Raw genomic sequence first — 23,805 nt, forward strand, 5'->3', positions numbered from 1 at the left:
GGTGACGTCACATCCCGACGTTTCCTAGGCAGACTTTGTTTACGGAGTGGTTTGCCAATGCCTTCCCCAGTCATCTTCTCTTTACCCCCAGCAAGCTGGGTACTCATATTACTGACCTCGGAAGGATGGAAGGCTGAGTCAACCTTGAGCCGGCTACCTGAAACTGACTTCAGTCGGGATCGAACTCAGGTCGTGAGCAGAGCTTGGACTGCAGTACTGCAGCTTACCACTCTGCGCCACTCTGTACCAGCCCATTAAATACGTATCCTAACAACAGCAAGATACGTTTTTTATGTCTCACTTTCAAATTTAGCAGATTGCTGCTAATGATATTTTGAAAAACGGAGATGAAAGTATTTTAGTAGCTTTTTTATTCTTACATCCAGCATGAAAACAAAGTTTTCAGATTTTTTTAAAAAAATTGTGTGACCTTGGAACAGTCCCAAAAGCACCATCTCCAGGCCCCAGAGTTGACCGCATGCTATTGAGACTGGCTTCACGTTGGTGAGGGGGTGAAAACAATTTGCCAACAGAGAAGCACTTAAGAGGCAGAAGCTCTGATGCTACCAATGGATTAGCTGGGAAAGGCATCTCTCTCCAGGGGCCCCAGGGAGAGATTACCAAGGACGTATTTGTTCAAGAGCGTATGATTTATCTAGCACTGCATGGCCACACAGCTCCTTTCTCTGTGCACACATGAACTGCTAATTATATATTCCAAACGCTGCCATTAACAAGAGAGGACTTGTCAATTAACAGTGGGATTGCGCTCAACAAGGTTAGAAGCACCTTATTGAGAGTTCTTCCTACACAGGTCAATTTAAAACCAGGTCACTGCAAAGTTCTAAGCCACCAGCGATTCAGGGCTCCATAACGCTTACTGTGTTGCATCTGAATCCCTTGGGTGGATCTTTCTGGCCCTGGTTTAGTGCCTCTGCACCTCATTGTGTCCTTCTCCCATCTGTTGCTTGCTGAACAGCTGCAAGAGGTTGGGACCACTTAAGAAACCTCCTGAGAAATCCAGCTTCGCAACAGAAATCGCATCCCTTGCAGTCAGCGGTGTTGCTGATGTAGGGCTCCAAGATGCTCTAGTGCGTTCGGCTCTCTATGCCAGCTTCCCTTCAAGAATCCTGCCTATATTTCTGCCTGACCTGCTTCCATGCCTGGTTTCCTCTTCAGGAGAGCCAAAATCAAGTGCAGCAAGCAGCTTCCTGGAATTGTGGTCATGGCTTGCTTGCCTAGGGCTCTTGAATACATGAACACACACAAAGCTGCCTTGTACTGAATCAGCCCCTTGGTTCATCAAAGTCAGTACTGTCTACTCAAACCAGCAGTGGCTCTCCAGGGTCTCAGGCAGAGGTCTTTCACATCACCTACTTGCCTAGAACTGGAGATGTCAGGGACTGAACCTGGGACCTTCTGCATGCCAAGCAGATGCTCTACCACTAAGCCACAGCCCCCCAAATGCAAAAAGATTAGCTAGGGAGCTCAGGTTCCATGTTTGGGGCTAGCTGTGGCTCATGATGCTGTGAGAGTGAATGCCTCTGGCATGTGAACATCTGGATTAGTGTCCCATTCAGTCAGCAATGCAAACAAGCACTCCATGAATGAATGAATGAATGAACGAATGAATGAATGAACGAACAAGAAGACACTGACAAGAACCATGAGACAGTCAGGAGAGAATCAAAGAGAATCAAAGCAGGAGATGAATGAGGATAACACAGGGAAGACAAACTGGAGCCTAGAACTGCAAACAGCTGAGGTGTCTGCTTAGCTGCTCTAGACTTCTGATGAATGATGTTAACTGAAATGAGTAATGGGATGTAGGTAAGAAGTCATGTGGGTGGAATCCACTAGGTCTCTCAATCGGAGGGGAAAATGGTGTTTGATGACATTTCATATAGGCTGTTGCTGAGGAGAGTGCGTGGGGCAGAAAAGCTAGCAATCCACAGAGGCACCACCCATTTGAGGCTTGTCAAGGTTCCTGCTCTTGATAATGACACTTCTCAGGAAAAATGTTTTGTCACAATTAATGAAGTATACACCCCCAATGCGATCCTGTGGGGTTTTTTATTGTCTTTTCTTCCAAGTACATTAGTTAAGACTGATGGGGTATAATGAACTCACCGCATTGCCTTGAAAAATCCAATTAGCGTGCAGAGTGCTATCTACATCCCTGATTGTACACGTGACTTTAAATTCTTCACCTTCTTTGAGAAGCTGGTTTGCTTTGGATAAGGTGATGACTGGAAGGGATTTGTGAACTGGAAAACAATTTAGATGTGCATTATTTTACATTACATGCAGGGCCTCTGGGAGGGGGGGAGAGAGGGAATCAACAGTTATTAACCTCCCAATAAATATCAGTCTTCCTAGAGGTACCTTAAACCTCTGCAAATGTATAAGGTTGTGGTTTGATGCACAGTACATTTCTTTAGTAAGAGTACAAAAACATTTACTAGTGCTGCATAACATGCACAGATGAGCCTGCACAATATTTAATTAGGTGACAATGAAAGTACAATCAGGAAACTCATTCCATGACAATGACTGTAAGGTTATGACCCATGGCATGGGCATCCTGTTATGGAAACTGAGTGTACTATTAGGGAAAAAAATAATTACCTAATTATTTTACTCTTGTTAATGGGCAAACCTATGGAAAAGCATAGAAGTAATACTAGCTGCCTATGCCATAGGGGGCTGGGGGAGGGGGTAGTGACGGAAGCAGAAATCTGATGCGACAATAGGGGCAGTTGTTATGACTTTGCTAGGTATGCTGGTGCAAATGAAGGTGTCTGTTACCTGCTCTCACAGACAGATAAATGAATTCCGATGTTCTCTCAACTCCATTTTGCAGTGCCACACACTGGTAACAGCCATGAAACGACCTTTGCACATTTTTTATTGCGATCCCTTTCTGAAGATCTGGAACTATCACCATATTCTCAGGCAGAGGCGTTCCATGACATTTCTTCAAAGTAAAATTTAAAACGCTTGGATCAGTCACTGCGCAAGGAATAAGCGTATCGTCATCTTCCTTCGCAAAGACGAGAGACTCGAAAAGGAACAGGTGCTGCGGGTCTGTAAAGAAAACAAAAAAATCATTTCTTGAAGATTTTTATATTAACGTGTCAGTATTCGCATTAGTGTCTGAAAAAAAGGTAACAAGAAATAGTGAATAATCCTTTAACCTGTTCCGCAGGACAGAGTGACATATTTAACTGTACCCAATCCACTCCCTACAATTCCTCCATGTTCTCACAAACAAGTGTAAACCATGTTTGCTTAGGCATGCAGAAGGTCTCAGGTTCAATCCCCAGCATCTCCAGTTAAAGGGACTAGGCAAGTAGGTGATGTGAAAGACCTCTGCCAGAGACCCTGGAGAGCAGCTGCCGGTCTGAGTAGACAATACTGACTTTGATGGACCAAGGGTCTGATTCAGTATAAAGTAGCTTCATGTGTTCATGTTAAGAGCAACTGAGGCAGAGGTGGGGGGGGGAAGAGGAGAGGCGCACGGAGCCAACCCGGGAACGCGAGCTAAGGAGAGCTGCCCAGCATACCCTCTCCCTCTCCAGCGGGGACACACCGCATGGAGCCACAGCCAACAGGAGCAGCAGTCTGCCACCCACCTCTGCATGCCGCCGTGGGCAGGTGCCTCCCTTTGCCCCCCCCCAGATCTAGCCTAGATTAAGCCCTTTTTTAGATATCACAATAGATTGAAAGTGAGCGCTACCGATAATCCTCTGGATATGTTTGGTTGCTATGTGGTATGAACAGGGGCAATATATTTACTATGTGTGTATGGCCTCAGTATGCATGAAAATAAGGCCTGAAAAAGCCATTGGTTATCTTGCACGTACTGGCAATGTACTTACATATTAAATACATGCTCTGTGCCCCTGTTCATACAATATGGCACCTGTGCATATCGGGAGGATCTACGTACAGTTAGTAGGCTCCCAGAACGTGAGACTATGACGGATTTACTCTGCAGGAATCTTTCCAGTGGTGTGTCTGACCTGCATCTAGCTCACCCTAGCTCACTCAACTAGCCAACAAAGGTTCCTCGGGGAAAATCACAAGCATAACATGAAGACCTCACAGGCCTTCTGCTGTTGTTGGTCCCCAGTATCTGATATTCAGGGGTGCATTACTTCCGAATGTGGAGCATCACACAGTATATAGCTTGTAGTGTCCAGTCATCTGAGGTAACTATGCATCTTTATTATTGTTGTTGCTATTACAGTTCTTGTTAGAGGCCTAACATTCAGATCTATAATCTGTTAGTGAATATTCCTGTTTTGGGGGTGGATTTCTGGTCAATGCAAAACTACAATTCTATGAGCTGTTAGTGACAATATGGACCTTTCTCAGTTCAACAGAGCTAATGTGATATGCTCCCACTGGTGTCGAATTTTACAACACTACGGAGATGACTTTTTGTTTTCAAATTTAGGCAATTAAGAGCTCAGCACAAAACAATTCATCAATTTTTAATCATTATAATCCCTTGTCTGATTGAAAACTAAGAGGGAAAAAACCAACGAGATGTTTCTCGGTGCCTGTCACCAAAATATTATACATTTCTACTTCAAGCATACCATGGATATTGTGCCTCGAAAAAAGAGTGGAAGAACTCTGTGAGTGGACTAGCAAATGGCTTACCAACTGGACACACTCTAGGCCTCAATGAGCCTTCCTGCATTCTTCTCCTCTACATTGAAATCCAGTGTGTTGCAACGGTTGGAGTATTGAACTAGGGTCTCAGAGACTCAGGTTGAGTCTCTGCTCTGCCATGGAAGTTTGCTGGGTGATCTTGAGCCAGTCAAACACTCTCAGCCTTACCTACCTCCAAAGATGTTGTTGTGAGTATAAAATGGAGGAGAGATTAACAATATTGTAAGCCGCCCTGGGGTCTCATAGGGAAGAAAAGTGGGATATAAATATCCAAATAAATAAATATAACTTTCCCCTCTTGTAATCTTCTGTTGGGTTTTCTGATCTTTCTGGCACCCCTTGATCAGTTTTTGTGTTACAGGGTAGTTTCAGTGGTTAGCCATGTTGGTCTGCAGTAGAACAATTCCAGGTCCAGCAGCACCCCAGAGACAAACATGAGTTTCAGGGTATAAACCTTTGACAGTCAAAACTCCCTTCGTCAGACACAAGTACAATTAGAGATCTCTGAGTCTTTTTATCTCAGACAGAAGGTGGAAGGGGTATTGTAAAGAATGTCACTCTGACAACACAATAACCAGACCTAACAACACCAGCCATATCACCTCAGGTTTATTCACTTGTCCATCTTCCAACGTTATGTCATCAAATTCCAGCAACGCCTTCCACTCTCTACATTGAACAAACAGGTGAGTCCCAAAGCAAAAGAATAAATGGACATAAATCCAACATTAACAACTACAACACTAAAAAAACAGTGGGATAATATTTTAATCTTCCAGATCTTTCCACTGCTGACCTAAGAGTGGCAGCCCTCAAACAAACAAACAAAAATTGAAGGGGAAATTACAACGTGAGATTGCTGAACTTGAGTTAATTCATAAGTTCAGAACAATGGACTCCCCCAGGGCTGAATAGGGACCTGGGATTCTTATCTTACTACAGGTGCTAATTTTCTCCTCCCAAGCATTTCCCCTCTGCTCTAATCAAGCTGATTATAATATAAATTGTACTTTTTAATCCTTTACAAGCATTCTTTACAACACCCCTCCCAACTTCTGACTGAAATAAAAAGACTCAGAGATCTCTATTCATACTCGTGTCTCATGAAGAGAGCATTGACTCTCAAAAGCTTATAACCTGAAATTTCTATTGGTCTCTTAAGGTGCTACTGGACTCGATTCTAAACGTTACAGCATGTTCATGCTATTCTTGCAAGCAAGTCAGTTTCTGGGGCCCAGGATTAAGCCAAAGGAACAGCCTGTTCAGCGCAGTTACTTGGATGTCAGATGCGCTCCCAGATAGCTGACTGCTTCATGGAAATATGAATCGTCTTTCCATGGAGAACTTTTGCTAATAGTGCCAAGTATTGTGTTTATGACATGGATTTACAAAAGATACTATCAATAGGGAAATATTGTGTTTTTTACCCAAAAGAGACCAAGGGGGGGGACGGACATCACAGAATTCTTACTTTAGTTCCACTTTCATTTGCTGAAATCTAAGTATGAAATGTAGCCTTCAGAATTAGATTTGCATATTAAACTCATTGCAAGTATTAACTTTCCCCCATCTTTTTTCTCAAAGAGGATTCTTTTGGAACTTGTTCTGTGATCAGATGTTTAATCCTCTTTAACAAAACAGAACTTTAATAGAAGTTCTTAATTGGTAACACAGGCTTATTCGAGCTGTTTCAGTCCTTAAAATTTTATCTTCAAAATTCTATTAACACACTACACCTTAATCCACATCCATGAGTGCATTCTGATGAGCACATACAGTTTCTGGGGAAGCACTATTCTCCAGAGGCAAAAAGTAAAGCTGTCTCCTTCACTAATGACAAAGTCATCTCATGTAAGAGGCCCTTTGTGTTGGCATTAGGATACTTGTAATTAAAAGGAATCTCTGGATCAGGGCATTTCTCTAGAATAATCTCAGTAAGGTAAAGCAGACTGGGAAAGGACTGATTCCTGTGCTAAAGGCGTGGCATAACTGACCCTTCCCCATGTATAGTTCTGTCTCACAACACCTCAGCATTGCAGAGATGATGGAATCATGGCGAGTGGCAGATAGTGCAAGAGGTTCACACACCACTGCATGAAACGAGGTGAACAGGAACATCCCACATGATCTTCCCTGGTTAGTTCAGCCACAGCTAAGTAGTATCAGTAACCAGGTCTCATGAATACGGTCGAGACTAAAGCAGATGATCTATGAGATTTACAGTTTTACACAAATGCAACTCCACTTGCCCTTCATGGTCCTCCAGAACCAGACTACAGCTCAAGACTACTGCAAAACAACAAACACACAGCTTCATGAATGAGAGCAACTCCCAGACACCAGTGGAGAGTACTGGTAGGTTTTGGTGCACATGGCTTTACAGAGTGGAAGTAATTCAAAGACAACCACCCAGTAGATGGAGCATGATGGAAGAAGATCGGCTCAGATCTTTAACAGTTCTACAGAGAATACACGACTGATCATCATAACACATGGCAGAAAAGACAACCTCTGGGTGGCCATACAAGTGAGCAGAAATGAAATGCCAGAAATCTTAAAATAGATGAATATTCTTTGCTAGATTTAAGTGTGGTTCACATGTGCATGTTCATCACTTGGTGACACATCTGTGAATGAAGCACCACAAAGGACCACCAAAAGACCTTCCAAACTACACAGCGCCAAAACAAAACTTTCCTGTGGGGGAATTCATTTAATTGCCAATTGTCTACTGTTGAGAAGTCATGAGAAATCAAGTGTGCTTTACATGTGTGAACCTGCCCAATGAAGTTACTAACAAAAGACAATGGAAGTTCTGGCAAAATATACAATTGGCTTCTCTTAATGCTTCCAAAATCCCTTTGGTATGATGAAAAGTCCACAAAACAGCCATCTTTGTCACCAGAGGACCCATTAAAAACCCATCCTGCAACTCACTTTATTTCATGTACCTCTCAAGGGAGGATCTGTCCTCACAGAGACATCTTTCCCATCTACTCAGGGAGCTCAGCAACAGGGATACTCATGTCTCAGAGGGATTTCTTTAGAGCCATGTTGCCTGATGCCAATCCCATTGGTAATGTTCCAACAGAGGTACCAGAGCCCAGCTCTATCTAGAAGCCTTATTCTGACTCAGAGTTCTGCTTCCAACCTCAGATATGCAGTGGCCGGCTAGGGTTACCCAGGTTCAAAAAAAGAAAGCACGTGCTCAGGGGCACTTTTGACGTTGCTGTTAATTCTTTAATGCTGGAACTCAACCCTATGATTCAAAAAAGGTACCAGGCTTCACATGTCAGAGCCATCAGGCTAACTGAGCAGTTATTAGCTGAATCTGGCTGCTGGTTCACATATGCCTGTTGTGTGTATTATTCATTTCTTTATTTATAGTCCCCCTTTCTCACTGCGACTCAAGGTGAAATCACACAGTGTAAGTCAAATACAATCAACATGATGAGACATCCAAATAAACAAAGCAATATGGTTTGGATTTCAGAAATGGGAGAACAAGAAGAAATTTGGAAACGGAGCTAAGACAAAGCATAAGTATTAACATGACACATTAAACAATGCGGAAATCACACAGTAGGATCATACTGACAGCAACAGACAGTTAGTACTACACACAGCAGTATAGTTTACAATCCCTATACCTTTATCAAAACAACTTTCAGAAACATTTTGTTCTGGCACAGCCCTAATTGCCTGTATAAAAAGCCCTCCTGAATCATTGTTTTGCATAGTCTAAAGAAAGCCAACAGGGTGGGAGTCTTCCTAACCTCATCAGCCGGGCCATTCCATAATGTGGGGGCCACAACAGAGAAAGCACATGTACAGGCAGTTGTTGATTTTGCCCATTTGCAAGGTGGTACCTGCAGGAGGCCCTGGTCCATTGAGCAAAAGAGTCCTGGCAAAGCATAGGGGGAGAGGTGGTCCCACGGCTATGAGAGGCAAAGAAACTGAAGGGCTTTGTATATAACTGTCAGTACCTTGAACTGAGCCTGGTAACTCATGGGCAGCCCATGGAATGACTGCAAGATGGGAGTAGTATGCTTGCCCCACCTAGCTCCTGATAATAACCAAGCTGCAGCTTTCTACCCCACCTAAATTCTCCAAGCTGACCTCTGTTTGATCTCTGTAGAGTCCATTACAGTAGTCTAGGCTTGATGTTACCATGACAGGGATCCAAGATGCCTGATTGGCAGGGTCATGATAGGAGGCCATCTTCCAGACTAGACTGAGTTGGAAGAATGCATTTATTTTTTTTTGGCTGGGGCTGCTGTTGCATTGACTTGTTTCACCAACAGCAATGTTGCATCCAGTATAATTCCCAGTCTTAACTGAGTCAGAAAACATCAGCTGAACCCCATTAAAAGCAGGACACACAAGTGTCCAATATTTCCACCTTTCCAACCAGCACCACTTCTGTCTTGTCTGGGTTCAGTTTCAACTTGTCCATTTTGAGCCATTTAACCACAGCTGTCTACCATATCACCAAAGGATTTGGACATATTAATGACATTCAGTTTCAAAGGTATGAATTATTTCTCCTAAAGGCTTTAAATAGAGGTTGAATAATGTGGGGGGGGGGATAAAACTGCACCATGTGGAACCCCACACTGAAGTTACGTAGGTCTCCAACCCTCTGAGGCAGGTCCATGAGGAACAACTTAAACCGGTCCAAGGCACATCCCGATACCTTCTTCTGCTTTCAAATGCCTCAACAGAATGGCATGATCTACTGCAGAGGTGTCGAACTCATTTGTTAGGAGGGCTGGATATGACATAAATGATACTTTATCCGTCAGGGCCATGTGTACCAAAATCAATCAATCAAACAAACAAACATCACAAAATGTAATGCCGGGTACTGAAGATGCAAACTTTATAGGAGACACAGGCAAAGTCAATTAAAGGCATTATTATTTTTTACTTAAAATACAAACAAGCATACAGTGATAACACTCTTACAGTATTTTCCTTTAATTACCATTCTTTGATAAACTGACACCTCTTTGCTCTGAACTACTGCATCAAAATCTGGAGTCAAAGTCTGTGCTATAGCAATTTTGAGTGGGTACTTTCTCTGCAGTGGCACCCAAACAATGGAGGTACTACTCAAGGGAAGTTCACTCTGACACAGTTGTTGCTAGCCTCAGATTCAAAAGAAAAAGAAGTCCTATGCCATCAGACAACTGGTATCTGAAACATGTCTGGTAGTTGCTCTCTGCTTGGTTTTCAGCTGTTTGGGCTAGCTGATCCATCCTTTTACTTATTATATATTTTTCTGGTTTTTATGAGGACTTTATTTTATTTTGTGGATTTTATCTGGTTGTGAGCTGCCTTAATAAACAAATACTGTTCTGGTCAAAATATCTTTTCCTACGAACCACTGAGATAGTAAGTCCTCTGTAGAATTTGACTGCTACAAAAATAGAAGCAAATATCCAACTGGATTACTTCAAACAACTAGTGAAATTAAAAAAAAAAAAAATAACATCTTTTCCACTTTTTGACCCACACAGTTACACAAACTGGGTTACCATAAAGTTAAAATTGTGCAAGCTAAATTGTATAACTATCATTAATAAGTATCATACGGAAAAAACCCAACTCCCTTTAAGACCCAATCCAAAATCGAACAAATTGCAGCCAAGGAAAGAAAAGGGAACCCATCAACACTCAAAGTTCAGCCATAAGAAACAGTTGACCACAAAAAAGCCTCTGAAACAGAATGTAAAAACAGCCATCTGACAATTAAGATTTATTTTTTTCCCAGCTTTGAAAATGAAGAGCAGCTGGACTGTTTGAATTAAAAGAATAAAAGGGAAATAATGTGTTTGTTGAGCGTCAACGGCACTACTGCTCCTCTATGTTTTATTGTCTTTAAGCTATATATGAAAAGCAGAATCTACCAGGCAAAAACCTCAAATGGGGAGCGGGGGAGGCCATGCAGAGTAGAGTCCGCATCAAGGCTGTCTCTTTCCCCCTCCTCTGTGAGCACAACGAAGTTCATCTCAGGCTGAACTGCAATAGCATTCCATCTTTATTATTACAGCCCAAGGCCGGCATAAAATACAAAATATATATCCTATGATAAAACTATACCGGTCCTACTTACAGCATCACATCCGTGCTGATTAATCTGAAGATTTACCCATAAATCCTTTATTGCTGAATGGCAACAAGCAGCAGGACCGGGGCGCCTGGACCGCCCCCAGCAGGGGCATGGCAGCGCGGTGTGAGAAAAAGGAACACTAGAAGGGCACAAAACTTGAAGCCTGCAGTGGATTTGCTGTGGCAGAAACTTTGGTGGCCGGCTGGATTGCAGGAGCTTCTGCCACAACCCAGACACCTGGTCTTTCAGGCTTCTGACCGGGGGGGGGGGGGATGGGATAGGGCGTACGGACCAAAGAGCATGAGAGGGGTCTGCCACCAAGAAAGCAAAAGCGATGCCGTGATTAAAAAGAAGGGGAGGGGGGAAGGCGAAATTCAGAGAGACTTCGAAGTGCAGAGACCAGGGCGAGGCACGGCTCAAAAGCCAGAAGAGGTGGGATGCCTCACTCTGCACCGAGGAGGTCGAAGCTACCCAAAAGCTGTGGCTGGGCACACGCAGGTGTCCCTCTCCCTCCAAGCGCCTCTGTGTGGTAGTTTGTGCCCCACGCCTCTGTGCATGCTGCTCATGCCAGCAGAAAAGTTGGTTGGATCCAACCCTGTGTCTTGGATCCAATGATGCTGAAGCAGAGACAGACTTAGCGCAGTTCTGCTTGCACAAGATTTTGTGCAACACATAGCACTTTCTTCCGTAAATATTACAGTGCCCAGAAACTGGTTGCAAAAGATCTTTCACCAAGTGTAAACACAAGTGGAGATACATTAACTTAGTGCAAGTGGTTACCAATATCTTTTTCTTGAATTTCTGGTTTCCCAAGAGCTCTACTGCAAGTATAAATTGTGTGCTGGGCCCACCCTATGACTGCAACGCCAACCAATTGCTTGTGTGTGTGTATAGGCCATCATTGATTTAACACTAAGGTAAAGGTCCCCTGTGCAAGCACCGGGTCATTCCTGACCCGTGAGGTGAGGTCACATCCCAACGTTTACTAGGCAGACTATGTTTTTACAGGGTGGTTTGCCAGTGCCTTCCCCAGTCATCTTCCCTTTACCCCCAGCAAGCTGGGTACTCATTTGACCGACCTCGGAAGGATGGAAGGCTGAGTCAACCTTCAGCTGGCTACCTGAAACCAACTTCCGTCGAGATCGAACTCAGGTCATGAGCAAAGCTTTGGACTGCAGTACTGCAGCTTACCACTCTGTGCCACGGGGCTCCGATGTAACACTAGACATATGAAAATTCTATTAGCCAATATCCCTTCAAATGCAATGCCTTTCAGTAGAGTTAGTTTATACATCCAGATGCCTGTTGTCAAATGTCAGGCTTGTCAGATCAGGAATAAACAGCAGAGATGCAAAGGGTTCTACTCAAAACGGGAGGTTGTTATATCTCAAGGAACATCTCTGATCTCTCTGTTAGGGAGAGTTTCATCGCTTATTCTTGACCCAACTGCTTATATCTGAACATGGACTGCCAGTTAAAATCACATCTGAGGCTCTGCTACGTGTGTATATTCTGATGTAAGGTGGGTGGAGGCCAGGGACAGGCCCTTCTCTGCACGGAATGCCTTTTGTACAGTCTGCAGCCTGGCCGTTTTAAGTCTTAGGCCCCAGGTAAAATCCTTTTTATTTGTTCAGGCACTTTGTTAATGTTATTTCTGTACATGTGTTATTTCTGTACATGTGTTTATCATCTAACTGGTTTTATTGATGCTCCATTTAACTCAGTGGTTTTCAAACTTTTTCCGACTGCGGCCCCCTTCCAACCTTGTTTCCTTCCTTTGGCCCCCCGTCCTACTGGTAGAAAGGTGGCTATTTAAACGTTTTGTTTGTAAATAGCCATGGAACAAAGAAGCATAAACAGCCACACAAAACGCACACCTGCAGTTCTTATTGGGAGACTGAAATTTACAAAACAAATACCCCACAGAAAAGGAATACAACCTGCTAATAAGCAACAATGTTCACATACAAGGGAGAACAAAGCCTCTACCACTGTTTTCTATTTTCTTCACTTCTGTTTTCTTTTTTCTTTTCTGCTTTCTTTTCTCGGTCACTTCTGTTTTCTTCACTTCTCACTTCCCTCTGTGGCACCCCTAGTCTTGTGCCGTGCCCCCCCCCCCCATTTACACAATTTTCACTTTGTGGCCCTGTGAAATATCCTGGGGAGCCCCGGGGGGGGGGGGCATATGGCCCCAGGTTGAGAACCACTGATTTAACGGATTTCACTGACTGCTCTGATTAATGGTTTTAATGCTACTTGAGTGACTTGAGTGTATTGATTTTATTGCATATCGATTCTTAGCAGCTTTGTAACAAATTGTTGTCAGGGATGTTGATCTCACTGTAAACTGCTTTGCTCAGTGACCACTCAGCTGAACAGAACTGAGACTCAGCAGCACCAAGCATCTGGACAACCTCTAGTTCCCCTGCTGGTCCATCCTGCTGGCCAATGCCAAGTACATCACATGGCAGCCCGGTGGCACACAAAGTAATTCAGATCATCCATCCGCAGAGCATGGATGCACAGAATTTTAAAAGCTCTGTCTTTTCCAATGCCGAAAATAGGAAATGGAACATTTTGAAAAAGGTGCCCCATGTTGCACTGGATGGGGAAAGCATGTGGCTTCCAGAGGACAGGAGCAATGAATTTGCACATCCAAGAACCATTAAAAGCCCCATGAACATGTAAGAGGAGGAAAAAGAAGGAGGAGGAAGAGTTGGTTTTTATATGTCAACTTTCTCAATCACTTAAGGAAGAATCAATCTAGCTTACAATCTCCTTCCCTCCCCCTTCCCACAACAGACACCCTGTAAGGTAGGTGGGGCTGAGAGAGCCCTAAGAGCTGTGACTAGCCCAAGATCACCCAGCTGTCTTCATGTGTAGGAGTGAGGAAATAAATCCAGTTCACCAGATTAGCCTCCGCCGCACATGTGGAGTGGGCAATCAAACCCGGTTCTCCAGATCAGAGTCCACCGCTCCAAACCACCGCTCTTAACCATTACACCACACTGGCTCTCAGGACGACTGGCGTATTATGAGGTAATCGCCTGACCACCCTAAGATACTAGCTTTCCCTTCATAGCTGTTTCCTAAAACTCAGGAGACCTTTACCACAGGGTAAAAGAGACACCAGCTTGAGCTGAAGGAAGCATTAATGGTTTTTCGCCTGTAAATGTTTCTGGTTATATGAGCTCTTTTTAATCACTAGGTTGTTGCTACTCTGTCATCATCTGAACCTACTCTTTGGAATTTCCCTTTACAATTCTTAAAGGCATGGATAGGCAGGTCAAGATTAGCCTTTTTCTTTCCTACCCTGTATCTCTTATTAAGGGCGTCTTCATATGCTACATTTTCCAGTAGGTTAGCATGTTTCTCTGAGAAGGTGACTTCCAAAAATCATTCAAAAGTGAAGACTAGCCCAATGATGGCCAAGTGTGAAGGTCCCATTGCATGTGGTAGATTCTGTACAGCTTTAAAAGCTGCCCAAGATTTGCTACTCTATAAAGCTTTCCCCACTTGTATGTTTTTTTTTAAAAGGAGTAATGAAGGAATGAAATGCTTCTGAGAGTGCTTTCAAAAGGGATTGCTTGAAAATGGTGCCACCTTCAATCAAACTTCTCACCAATCTAGAGCAATTGCTCTTGGAAGTATGAATGTACACCACCCCCTTTTGGGCACAGGTATGCTCCACCACACTGCTTGTGACATTAAATGGTGCCCTCCTAAACATTTATGCAGGCATCACATCTATCCTGTGATATCCACCACCACGGTGGGATAGAGCTGATCTGAAGGAACACTTTTTTATGTTGCTTAGCACGCAAAGAGTTTTACATAAGTACGCAGTATGAACCACCACCTCAAGCCAGGCTACATTTTAGAGAATGTCCTCTCAGAGTAAGAAGGGGAGAAAACAAAAGTTTACCTTTAACATAAACATAAATGGAGCTGTTCAAGCTCTCTCTGTTTTTGCACGTATATGTTCCTGTGTCTTTGGCTCTTGCACTGGGTATGTATAGCTCCTTATTTTTTGAACTCTTTGGGAATCCCGATGGGTCCGTGTTCTGAAAATCCCAGGTCACCGGGCCATCATCATTACACAACAACTTTAATTCTTCCCCACTATTCACAACTAAAGTTGACGTCGTGGGGATAATAGAAGGTTTTGTGCCACCTGTCAAAAATAAAATGTGGTGGTTAGTGTGAGTTCATATCCTTTGTTCTTCTTTCTAAAATATCATACTATATATTCTTTTTTTTAATGTATTTGTTTAGAATATTTCTACACCCACCCTTCTTCCAAGCACCTACGTACCAAGGTGGGTCCTTTTACTAGTTTCCTAATTCCCTGGCTGCTAACTAAATTTTCTTGGCTAGTTTGTTATTTGAATTTATTATTTATTTACAAAATGTATACCCTGCCTTTCTGCTCTCATCTGGGCCACCAAGGCAGCTAACAGATTAAAAGCACGCATAATAAAAACATATCTTAAAAACTAGTAAAGCCAAACAAAAACACATAATTAAAACTATTAAAACCATAGCTAAAGTGCACACAAAAAACCATAAAAACAACAATTAAAACACAGGGCAAGGAGGAGGGATCACTGAGCAAATGCCAGACAAAACAAAACAAATCTTCACCCACTGGTTGAAGATGGCAACAGAAGGGGACAGATGAGTCTCCCTGGTGAGAAAGTTCCAGGGTTTTGGTACTATGACCGAGAAGGTCCCAACTTATCTCAGAAGGCGGAAGCACCCAGAGCAGGGCTTTAGAAGATGACCTCAGTGGATAAGTAGGTTCATAAGGAAATATGTGGTCCTTCAGGTATGCTGGTCCCAAGCCATATATGGCTTTAAAGATCAACAGCACCTTGAATCGTGCCTGGAAACAGATGGGAAGCTGATGTAGATGAGCCACAACGAGAGTGATATGTTCCCTATGACCCGCTCCAGATGTAACCAGGGCATGCACCAAGGGGCTGAGCAGCAGCCCCCTAGCACCATCTTCTAAATTCAACCCTCCAGGAATTTTTATTATTATTACAATTATTACTCCAGTCATGTCACAGTCCCTCTGAGCTCTGTGTGCACACAAATACACACACACACACACACACACACACACACGACTATTATGGAGCCATTTTAGGCCTGCCAATAGCCCAGAGAAAAAAAAGGCCCTACCCCTTTAACAGAGACTTGATGGGATGTTATTTTCCAGGTGATGTTGTTTACCTCCATGATATGAAAAGCGTCGCCTGCCCACTTCTATACATTAAGCCTCTGTTAAAGGGACACATTTTTTCCCACCAAGTTGTTGGCAACCCTAGCCCATTAGAATCTGATGGTAGACCTGACTAATTCTACATAAGTCTGATATTAAAGATCAGCATGGTGGCCTTAATCCAGAAAAAGTTAGTCATGCCCAAGTCTCACTGAAATCAAAATTAGCTGTCTCATCTTTGGATTTCAAGTGCCTACTGGGTTTTACCACATTTAAGTCACGCATACATAAGTTGCACATACAGAATGCTGACTGCATTCTGGAAAGTGATTTTAAGCCATAACAACTTAAATATTATGGTTTGCTTTGCATATATAGTCTGACAGTAAGGTCTCACAAGCCAGGTTCATTTACTGTCCACGCTTCAGTTGCATGAATCACAACCTCATTATCTCATACTGTGTTTATACCAATTACCACTCCGACAGAAATGAAAAATTATGCAAGGGCAACCAGACTTGGCTTAAAATGTGCTAATCTGATGGAGATGGTAATAATATGTCAATTAATTATTTCTTTTCAAAATTGCTATTTCTCTTGCTATTAGAGGCAATCTCACCCAGCTCAGTCTACAAACAAAGTTTGCATAGATTATTACGCAGTCTCAAATTTAGTTATCTCCCTACGTCAGTGGCTCTTAGAAACACAAAACTGCATTAAGATTATGTCAGGTAAACATTCCAGTTACTGACAAATCAAAAGTGTAACAGGATGAGGCAAAGAGGGAAGTTTCTCCAGAGAGTCAAATCAAGCTAAACTGTAGAGAGCCAGCCAAATCGATAAGCTGCAAGTGTGCAGGACTCGTATACAGAGACCTAGATTCGAATCCCATCCCCTTGCAGAACCACCCATTCATTGCATTCCTGAATGCACGCATAAAATTATCTCACGTAAAGCAGCCATATGGAAGAAGTAATGCCAGATCACAGGGTGAATCTGGCCACAGTTAGTTGGATCCAACCAGATTTTCTGCTGTTGAAAAAGGGAGACTAAAAGGGATGACCAAAAAGTCTATGCTGGATCCAACTCATAATTATCCCCTTTAAAGAAACCCATCTTATATGTTACTTCCCTAAGCAACTTCAGCAAGGTATGAAGCCTGGTAACCTTGGGTCTGTTCTCAATTTAACCCACCTGACAAAGTCATCATGAGTCATTAAAAAAAACGCACCTCAAGCTCATGAACACCTTGAACTCCTTGGAGGATTCAAATGTGATTACTTATAACTCTTGTCTATTCACACTGCACACATGAAGCTGCTTGAGAAGACTGATTCATCTAGCTCAGTAGGGCCTATTCTTGCTGATAAGGACACTCCATGTGAGGGGTCCCCAAGTGTAGCAACCATGAGCACCATGGTGCCTGCTCATACCTTTCCTGGCACCCACCAAGCAACCACCAGGGCTTCTGACTGGCCACTGGAGATCTGAATGGCTGAACAGATTGAAAAGTGTCCTATTAAACAGAGCTTCTGCCTGAAATTATCAAGACTTGCCATTAGCATTATGCAACCCCATTCCCTAACATTTTGTGGGGGGCTCTGTCTCCTGCATAAGCCATTATGTGGTTACATCAACCACCCTATGTCAGAATTCCAAAGGTGTCCACAAGCTCAAAAGAGAACCTTGGATACTCGCTGTGAAGGTTTCTTCTGCTCTGGGGTAAGGAGAGCATCTTGAATCTGGGTTATTCCCTCCCAGCTGCTCAGGGAGGCAGGGCTAACTAGTCATTTCCTGTCTCCCACGGAGGAAACCCTAGAGCTCAGTTTGAGTACTTCCCAAGCTAGATCAATGACAGGAAGAATATAACAAACACAGAACATCAACAAGAACAATAACGAGAACAGGTGGAAACACTGTTATAACGTAGAAAGGTTTTGGATGACAGGGAAGAAGGAACTGATCTTGGGTTAAGGTTAGGCATGTCACCTGTCTTCCTTTATGCCTGGTAGCCTGAGACAATTATTATTATTGGTTGATAACACTTCGCCATTTTCCCTGTCCTGCAACTGCTTGAAGCTGTATTCCTTCTCTCTCTTATTCTCTTTTCTTTTTTTCGGGGTGCATGTGTAAGATGCCCTCCTTTCCTCAGAACAGAAGAAACCCTCACGGTGAGTATCCAAGTTTCCATTCTTGCTCTGAGGAGGAGGGCATCTTGAATCTGGGACTCCCAATAGCAGTGGCCCTCAGCCTGGGTGGGCATTATTCATCATACACCACCTGTTGAAGCACCCTGCGTCCAAAGACAGCATTAGCTAAGGAGAAGGAGTTGTGCTTGTAGTACCTGACAAAGGTCGATATGTAGGAACATGTGGCTGCCTTACATATTTCTTCCACTGAGGCTTGATGGTCAAATGCTTCATTGGTAGCTGTTCTTTGTACTGAGTGCGCTGTGATGCCTGGTGGAATCAGAACGTTGCTGGCCTTGTAGCCCTGGCAAATACATTGTCTGATGTTGTAGCTGATTGCTCACCTGGACATCTTCCATCCCTTAATCTGCGCCATTAAGGAAATGAATAAACAGTCCATTTTTTTCTTATTTAATGTAACAAATGTATATCCTGAGGGCCCTCCGCAAATCCAATGTTTGCCAAACCTTTTCTTTGGCACGATTGGGCCGTGGACAAAATAATGGTAAGTGAATCTCTTGACTTCTATGAAAGAGGGGAACAAACCTTTGGAATGAAGGTGGGATCCAGCCAGAGCACCACTTGGCCTTGTAAAAATGCATAGTCCTTTCCTGGCTATTAAGACTCCGATTTCTGAAAACCTTCTAGCAGAAGTCACTGCAGTTAAGAACAAGGTCTTCATGTGAACCCATTTGAGAGGCTCTTCCCTCAAGGGCTGCAATGGTGCTGTGGTAAGAGCTGATAGCACTACATGTAATCTCCATGAAGGAAATCTGTGAATCACGGGGGGGGGGGGGCTGGTCTGAACCACCCCTTTGAGGAATTGAACAAAGTGGTGGTGCCTAGTTAGGGAGACTCCTGCTATCTGGGGAGCCGCTACCTGGTGATACAGAGTAGATGCCTTCAGTTGTTGACAGACTCCATCCTGTAGGAAAGACAGGTACAGCCCAATACTAACAGGGGGTGTGTGAAAGCAGGAGCTGGCATGACCTCTGCACTGGCGTTAGTGCCACTTGCACCGGCTAAAGCGGCACTAACACAAGCTTCGGGGAGCCATGTGGCACCACCATGCTTGGGAGGAAGCACAGCCTCACCAGCAGTGTTTTCCCGGGGCTGGGGCTCATGCCAGCGTCAAAGGGAATGTTCCCTAAGCCCTTTCAGCCTGGGAACACATCTTTTTGCAGCAGCCGAGTTACGCCTACCAAAAGGTGTAACTATATGGAACTATACGGAGAGTTCTATGCGGTTTTCCTAAAAATTACTTATTCGTCTTGGTGTACTTGGCAGCAAGCCACTCTGGAGGTGGTGCCATCCTCGGGCACTCGTTAACCTCCCCTCCTTAGGAATGGGCTGTAACTGTCCCAATCCCAGGTTTAGTCGGTTGACATGCATATGCTGGCACCATCTTGTGAAGGCTTTCCAGGTAAAATTGTATATATGTCTGGTGGACATTTTCCTGGAAGCCATGATGGTTACTGTTACCTCTGATGAGTAACCTAGTTCGAGGAGCCTTTCCCTTTTAACAGCCATGTGGTTAGACGAAGCCAATCTGGATCCCGATGCCACACTGGGCGCTGCTGGAGCAGATTTTGGCTCACTGGAATATGCTATGGCGCTTGTAGGGATAATTCCATCAGAGATGGGAACCACAGTCTGCAGGGCCAGAGGATACTCGATGCTGATCTGGTGGCCGTTGGAGCTGATAATCCTCATGGGACCCTTTTCATGCCATTTTTGGGCTGTGCAGTTTGGCGCTTTCGTTTTAGCAACACTGCTTTTTCCTACATCTCTCTCCTCTCTGCCCTTCGCATGCTCCCCTCTAGCCGTGGAAGACAGCAGCATTAGGCCTGCATCCTCTTCCAAGAGGAATCCATCTCCGCAGAGTTTCTCCTGAGCTTCAAGGTCCTCCAGGAAGGGGGAAGGAGGTAAGAGAGAAGGCGCAAAAGCACACAAAAGTAAAAGAGCTTCAAGGAGCAGAAGTGGGAGCGAGAGGAGACTTCTAAACCTGAAGCAGAAGTGAAGGTTAGAAGTAAAGTTTTTTAATAGCTGGTGAAGAAAAGAGTATAACTGCTCAGGAGAAGCTTTCTTCATGTGCTCCCTATCTAGGCAGGAAACAAACTGAGCTCTAGGGTTTCCCACACAGGAGACAGTAAATGACTACTTAGCTCTGCCTTCCTGAACAGCTGGTAGAAATAACCCAGATTCAAGATGCCCTCCTCCTCAGAGTGAGAAAGGTTGAGGACCCTTGCTCTAGGTTCTCAAGCAAAGAAAGGTCTTCCTCAATATCTGTTACCTGAGATTCTTCAACTGGGGATTCCAATTATGGAACCTGGAACTTATTGCAGACAAACCAAGGGCTTTCATACAGAGCCAAAGCCCCTCCAAAATGTGTTTATTACATTCTCCCATTCTTTAGAGGAAGTTTAATATTTGTTTGCAGGGGTTCTAGGCCATTTCCGAGCTACTTTCCAGCAAGCATGCATGCTATAAAAAACGATTAAGTCTACTTATGGTTCAACACATACATATCTTGAATTTACTGCTTTGACATCTACAGGGAACAATAGCCTTCTTCATTCTGCACACCCATGTAATTGCTAACTCATACATTCAAAGGTTACCATTCTACTTACAATGGATCTTCTTGTTTAACACACCATGCAGAGTACTCAGTATACAAGCATGTCCCCTAACTAAGTCACAGGGTGTTTGCAACTAGACATGTGTCCATTTATACTCTCCAAAAAGGGAAAACTGACAAAGAACACTGAAGAACTATAAAGCAACCAGCTGAATTACCTGTTTATGTAGTGAAAGTCATGAAGTCTGAAAGATAGACATATGTCAGAAAGCACACCGAGAACTTAGCCAGTCGTGCCAATTGTGTAGGCTAATTCATGAGTTATAAAGTCTTCCTATCCCTCATGTGTCCACCACAGTTTCTGACAATGGGCGAAAACGCATGGTTGCTTTAGCTTCCTTTAATCCTTGTTTAAGCCAGGATCGAACGCATGCGTTTTGCCTAATGTGCGTTCGATCCTGGCTAAAACAGGGATTAAAGGAGGATAAAGCAACCGTGCGTTTTCGCCCAATCAGACATACTCCAGGAACTGCTATTTGCCCAATTGGAGAAACTTACACGCTACTCATCAGTTTCCCCAACAGAGCACACAACAACTCCCCAGGACATTTCCCACAGGGAGGAAAGCCTAACCCTCCTCCCCACACTCTGTAGCCCTGATGCAAATTAGGCCCACCTGTGCCTTGGCTATAAGTTCTGAGCATGGAACTCCCAGATCGCATCTTTTAACTAGACACATGGGGGGCACACACAATCCCTTCCTCTCCCCATGGCACCTTGTGAGGTAGGTGGGGCTGAGAGAGTTCGAAGAGAACTGTGACCAGCCCAATGTCATCCAACAGGCTTCATGTGGAGGAGTGGAGAATCAAACTTGGTTCTCCAGATTAGAGTCTGCCACTCTTAACCACTACACCAAAACAGCTAGTAACAATTATTTTTGTGGTCTAAGAACTTCTGTGGGCTTCCTTGCACGGCTAGTTTACTGAATATTTTCAGATACGAATTCCCTCCCCACATTTTCAATGGCCAATAGAGGAAAAAATATGGTGGATCTATCCCATCAGGGTGGGTTCCAGGTTTTGAGGGGGCCTGGGCAGGACCAAAAAGGCCCTGGCCCTGGTCGAGGACAGCTGCACATCTCTCGGGACGGGGACCACCAACAGATTTTTATCAATGGAGTGTAATGCTCTTCGTTTAGTCCTCTATAAAATAGCTAGACTGTCATTGTGGAATGTTGTCCTTTCCCTTCCTTGATTATAAGATTTTCCATTTTATTTACAGTTCGTAACCATAGCTCGTCTAGGTTCATTGTATCACCATTTTTCTGATGTGTTGTTAACTTAATTAATACATATATTTCTTCTACTTTAACCAACCATTCCTCTATCTTTGGAGTCGTTTTTTGTTTCCAATGTCTGGCAAAAGTCATTTTAGCAGCAGTTATCATGTTTAACCCCATAGGCATCATTTATCTTTAGTTAGGTTAGGGGCTAAATTTAACAAAAGTATCTCAGGTTTACATGGGATATCAATCTCCATTCCAACAGACAGATATTTCACTATTTCAGTCCAGAACGTTATAGCTCTCTCACACTTCCACCACATATGAATGAAGTCTGCTTGTTTTTTTATCGCAGTACCAGCGACTATCGTTCATTGATTTGTAGATTTTACTTATTCTAATTGGAGTTAAATGCCACATATATACCATCTTAATTAGATTTTCTCTTATTTGCAAGCTAATTGAGAAATCCAATCCCTTTGAAAAAATATATTCCCATTCTTGATCACTCAATGGTTTAACTAAGTAAATGTTCCATTTGTCCCTATAGCCTAATGTTTAATTTAAATTTTCTTTTACTAAAATTGCGTACATTTTTGAAGTTGAAACTTTATCTTGAAGCATTAATTTCTCAAACTCAGATTTTTCTCTAATTTTAGTTAATTCTTTTTCTTTTAAATTATTCCAATACTTTTTCATTTGTAAATATTCTATAAAGGTAATATTAACTTCTTTCTTATCCAAAACTTTTTCTAGAGGTTCTAAATTGTTATTATTATTATTAATCTAATAATGATAATCATTCTGTTTATCTGTCTTTATTCTCCGAGGGAGTTGGGATTCTGGATTCTCGGCTAAGATGTTCCAAAGGAAGGAAGACAGTGGGGGTTTTAATGCTTTGATTGATTAATATGACTTTTATATTCTGTAAGCCGCTCTGAGCCTGGCTTTGGCCGGGAAGAACGGGGTAAATGGAAATAATAAACAAACAAACAAACAAATAAATAATACAGATGTTTCGTGGCTCAGCGGCACCAGTAGCATTCAATTGCACTGGTGTCATTCAACAGTATTTATGAGTCCTGCAACTTAATACTGGCATCTTTGCTTTGCATTAGAAACCCACCTGTGCTACATTTTGTTGTGTCTTTACACATGACTAGCCAAGGATAATGTTATCAGAGGTAGTTATCACCTGCATTTATCATTACACCCAAGAAGGTGCTTTTGAAACATCGGGTACCTGATGTTCCCTTTTACACTCTCAGCACAGTTCTCGGTATCAGAGGACAAGGGAAAGAACGACCACAATATCTATTCACTGTTTACTGTGGCATATACCTGGAAAGGTTTTCACAAGGAAGCTTCCTTTCTTCACTGAAAACAAAGTAACTTTGTTGCCACAATTAAACACAACTGACATCACAGGCTAGCAAGGTTGATTAAAACAGGTCAATTATCCTTCGCCATTGTGGTTCCTGAGCAAACCATCCTAACACTCCGCAGATCAATAATAGTTTCTTGGAAGCTCTAAAGCAGGAGGAAGATAAAGGGACAGGATTAACAAAGGCTCCGCTGTTTACCAAACGGGACACTCACACCATCTGTGAAGTTAATGTGATAATGATAATCTCTCTCTCTCTCTCTCTCTCTCTAAGCATTAATCTCTTTATCTTCAAAATTCTGAAAAGCAACAAGCCAACATGCAAAGGCAAAAAGCGGAGGTTC

The 23,805-nt window shown here is 43.2% G+C and overlaps 1 protein-coding gene across 1 annotated transcript in view; it reads right to left on the reverse strand.

Moving 5' to 3' along the window:
- The window catches only part of KIT (KIT proto-oncogene, receptor tyrosine kinase), a 93,546-nt gene that overhangs the window by 40,688 nt on the left and 29,053 nt on the right, over positions 1 to 23,805 (reverse strand). The window contains exons 3-5 of the mRNA XM_056855085.1: positions 14,724 to 14,972; positions 2,809 to 3,087; positions 2,131 to 2,267 (exon numbers count right to left, since the gene is read on the reverse strand). Coding sequence (XP_056711063.1) covers positions 2,131 to 2,267; positions 2,809 to 3,087; positions 14,724 to 14,972 — 665 coding nt within the window. The remainder of the gene's footprint in view (positions 1 to 2,130; positions 2,268 to 2,808; positions 3,088 to 14,723; positions 14,973 to 23,805) is intronic.

Source organism: Euleptes europaea, chromosome 9, assembly GCF_029931775.1.
Source record: "Euleptes europaea isolate rEulEur1 chromosome 9, rEulEur1.hap1, whole genome shotgun sequence".
NCBI classification, from domain to species: Eukaryota; Metazoa; Chordata; class Lepidosauria; order Squamata; family Sphaerodactylidae; genus Euleptes; species Euleptes europaea.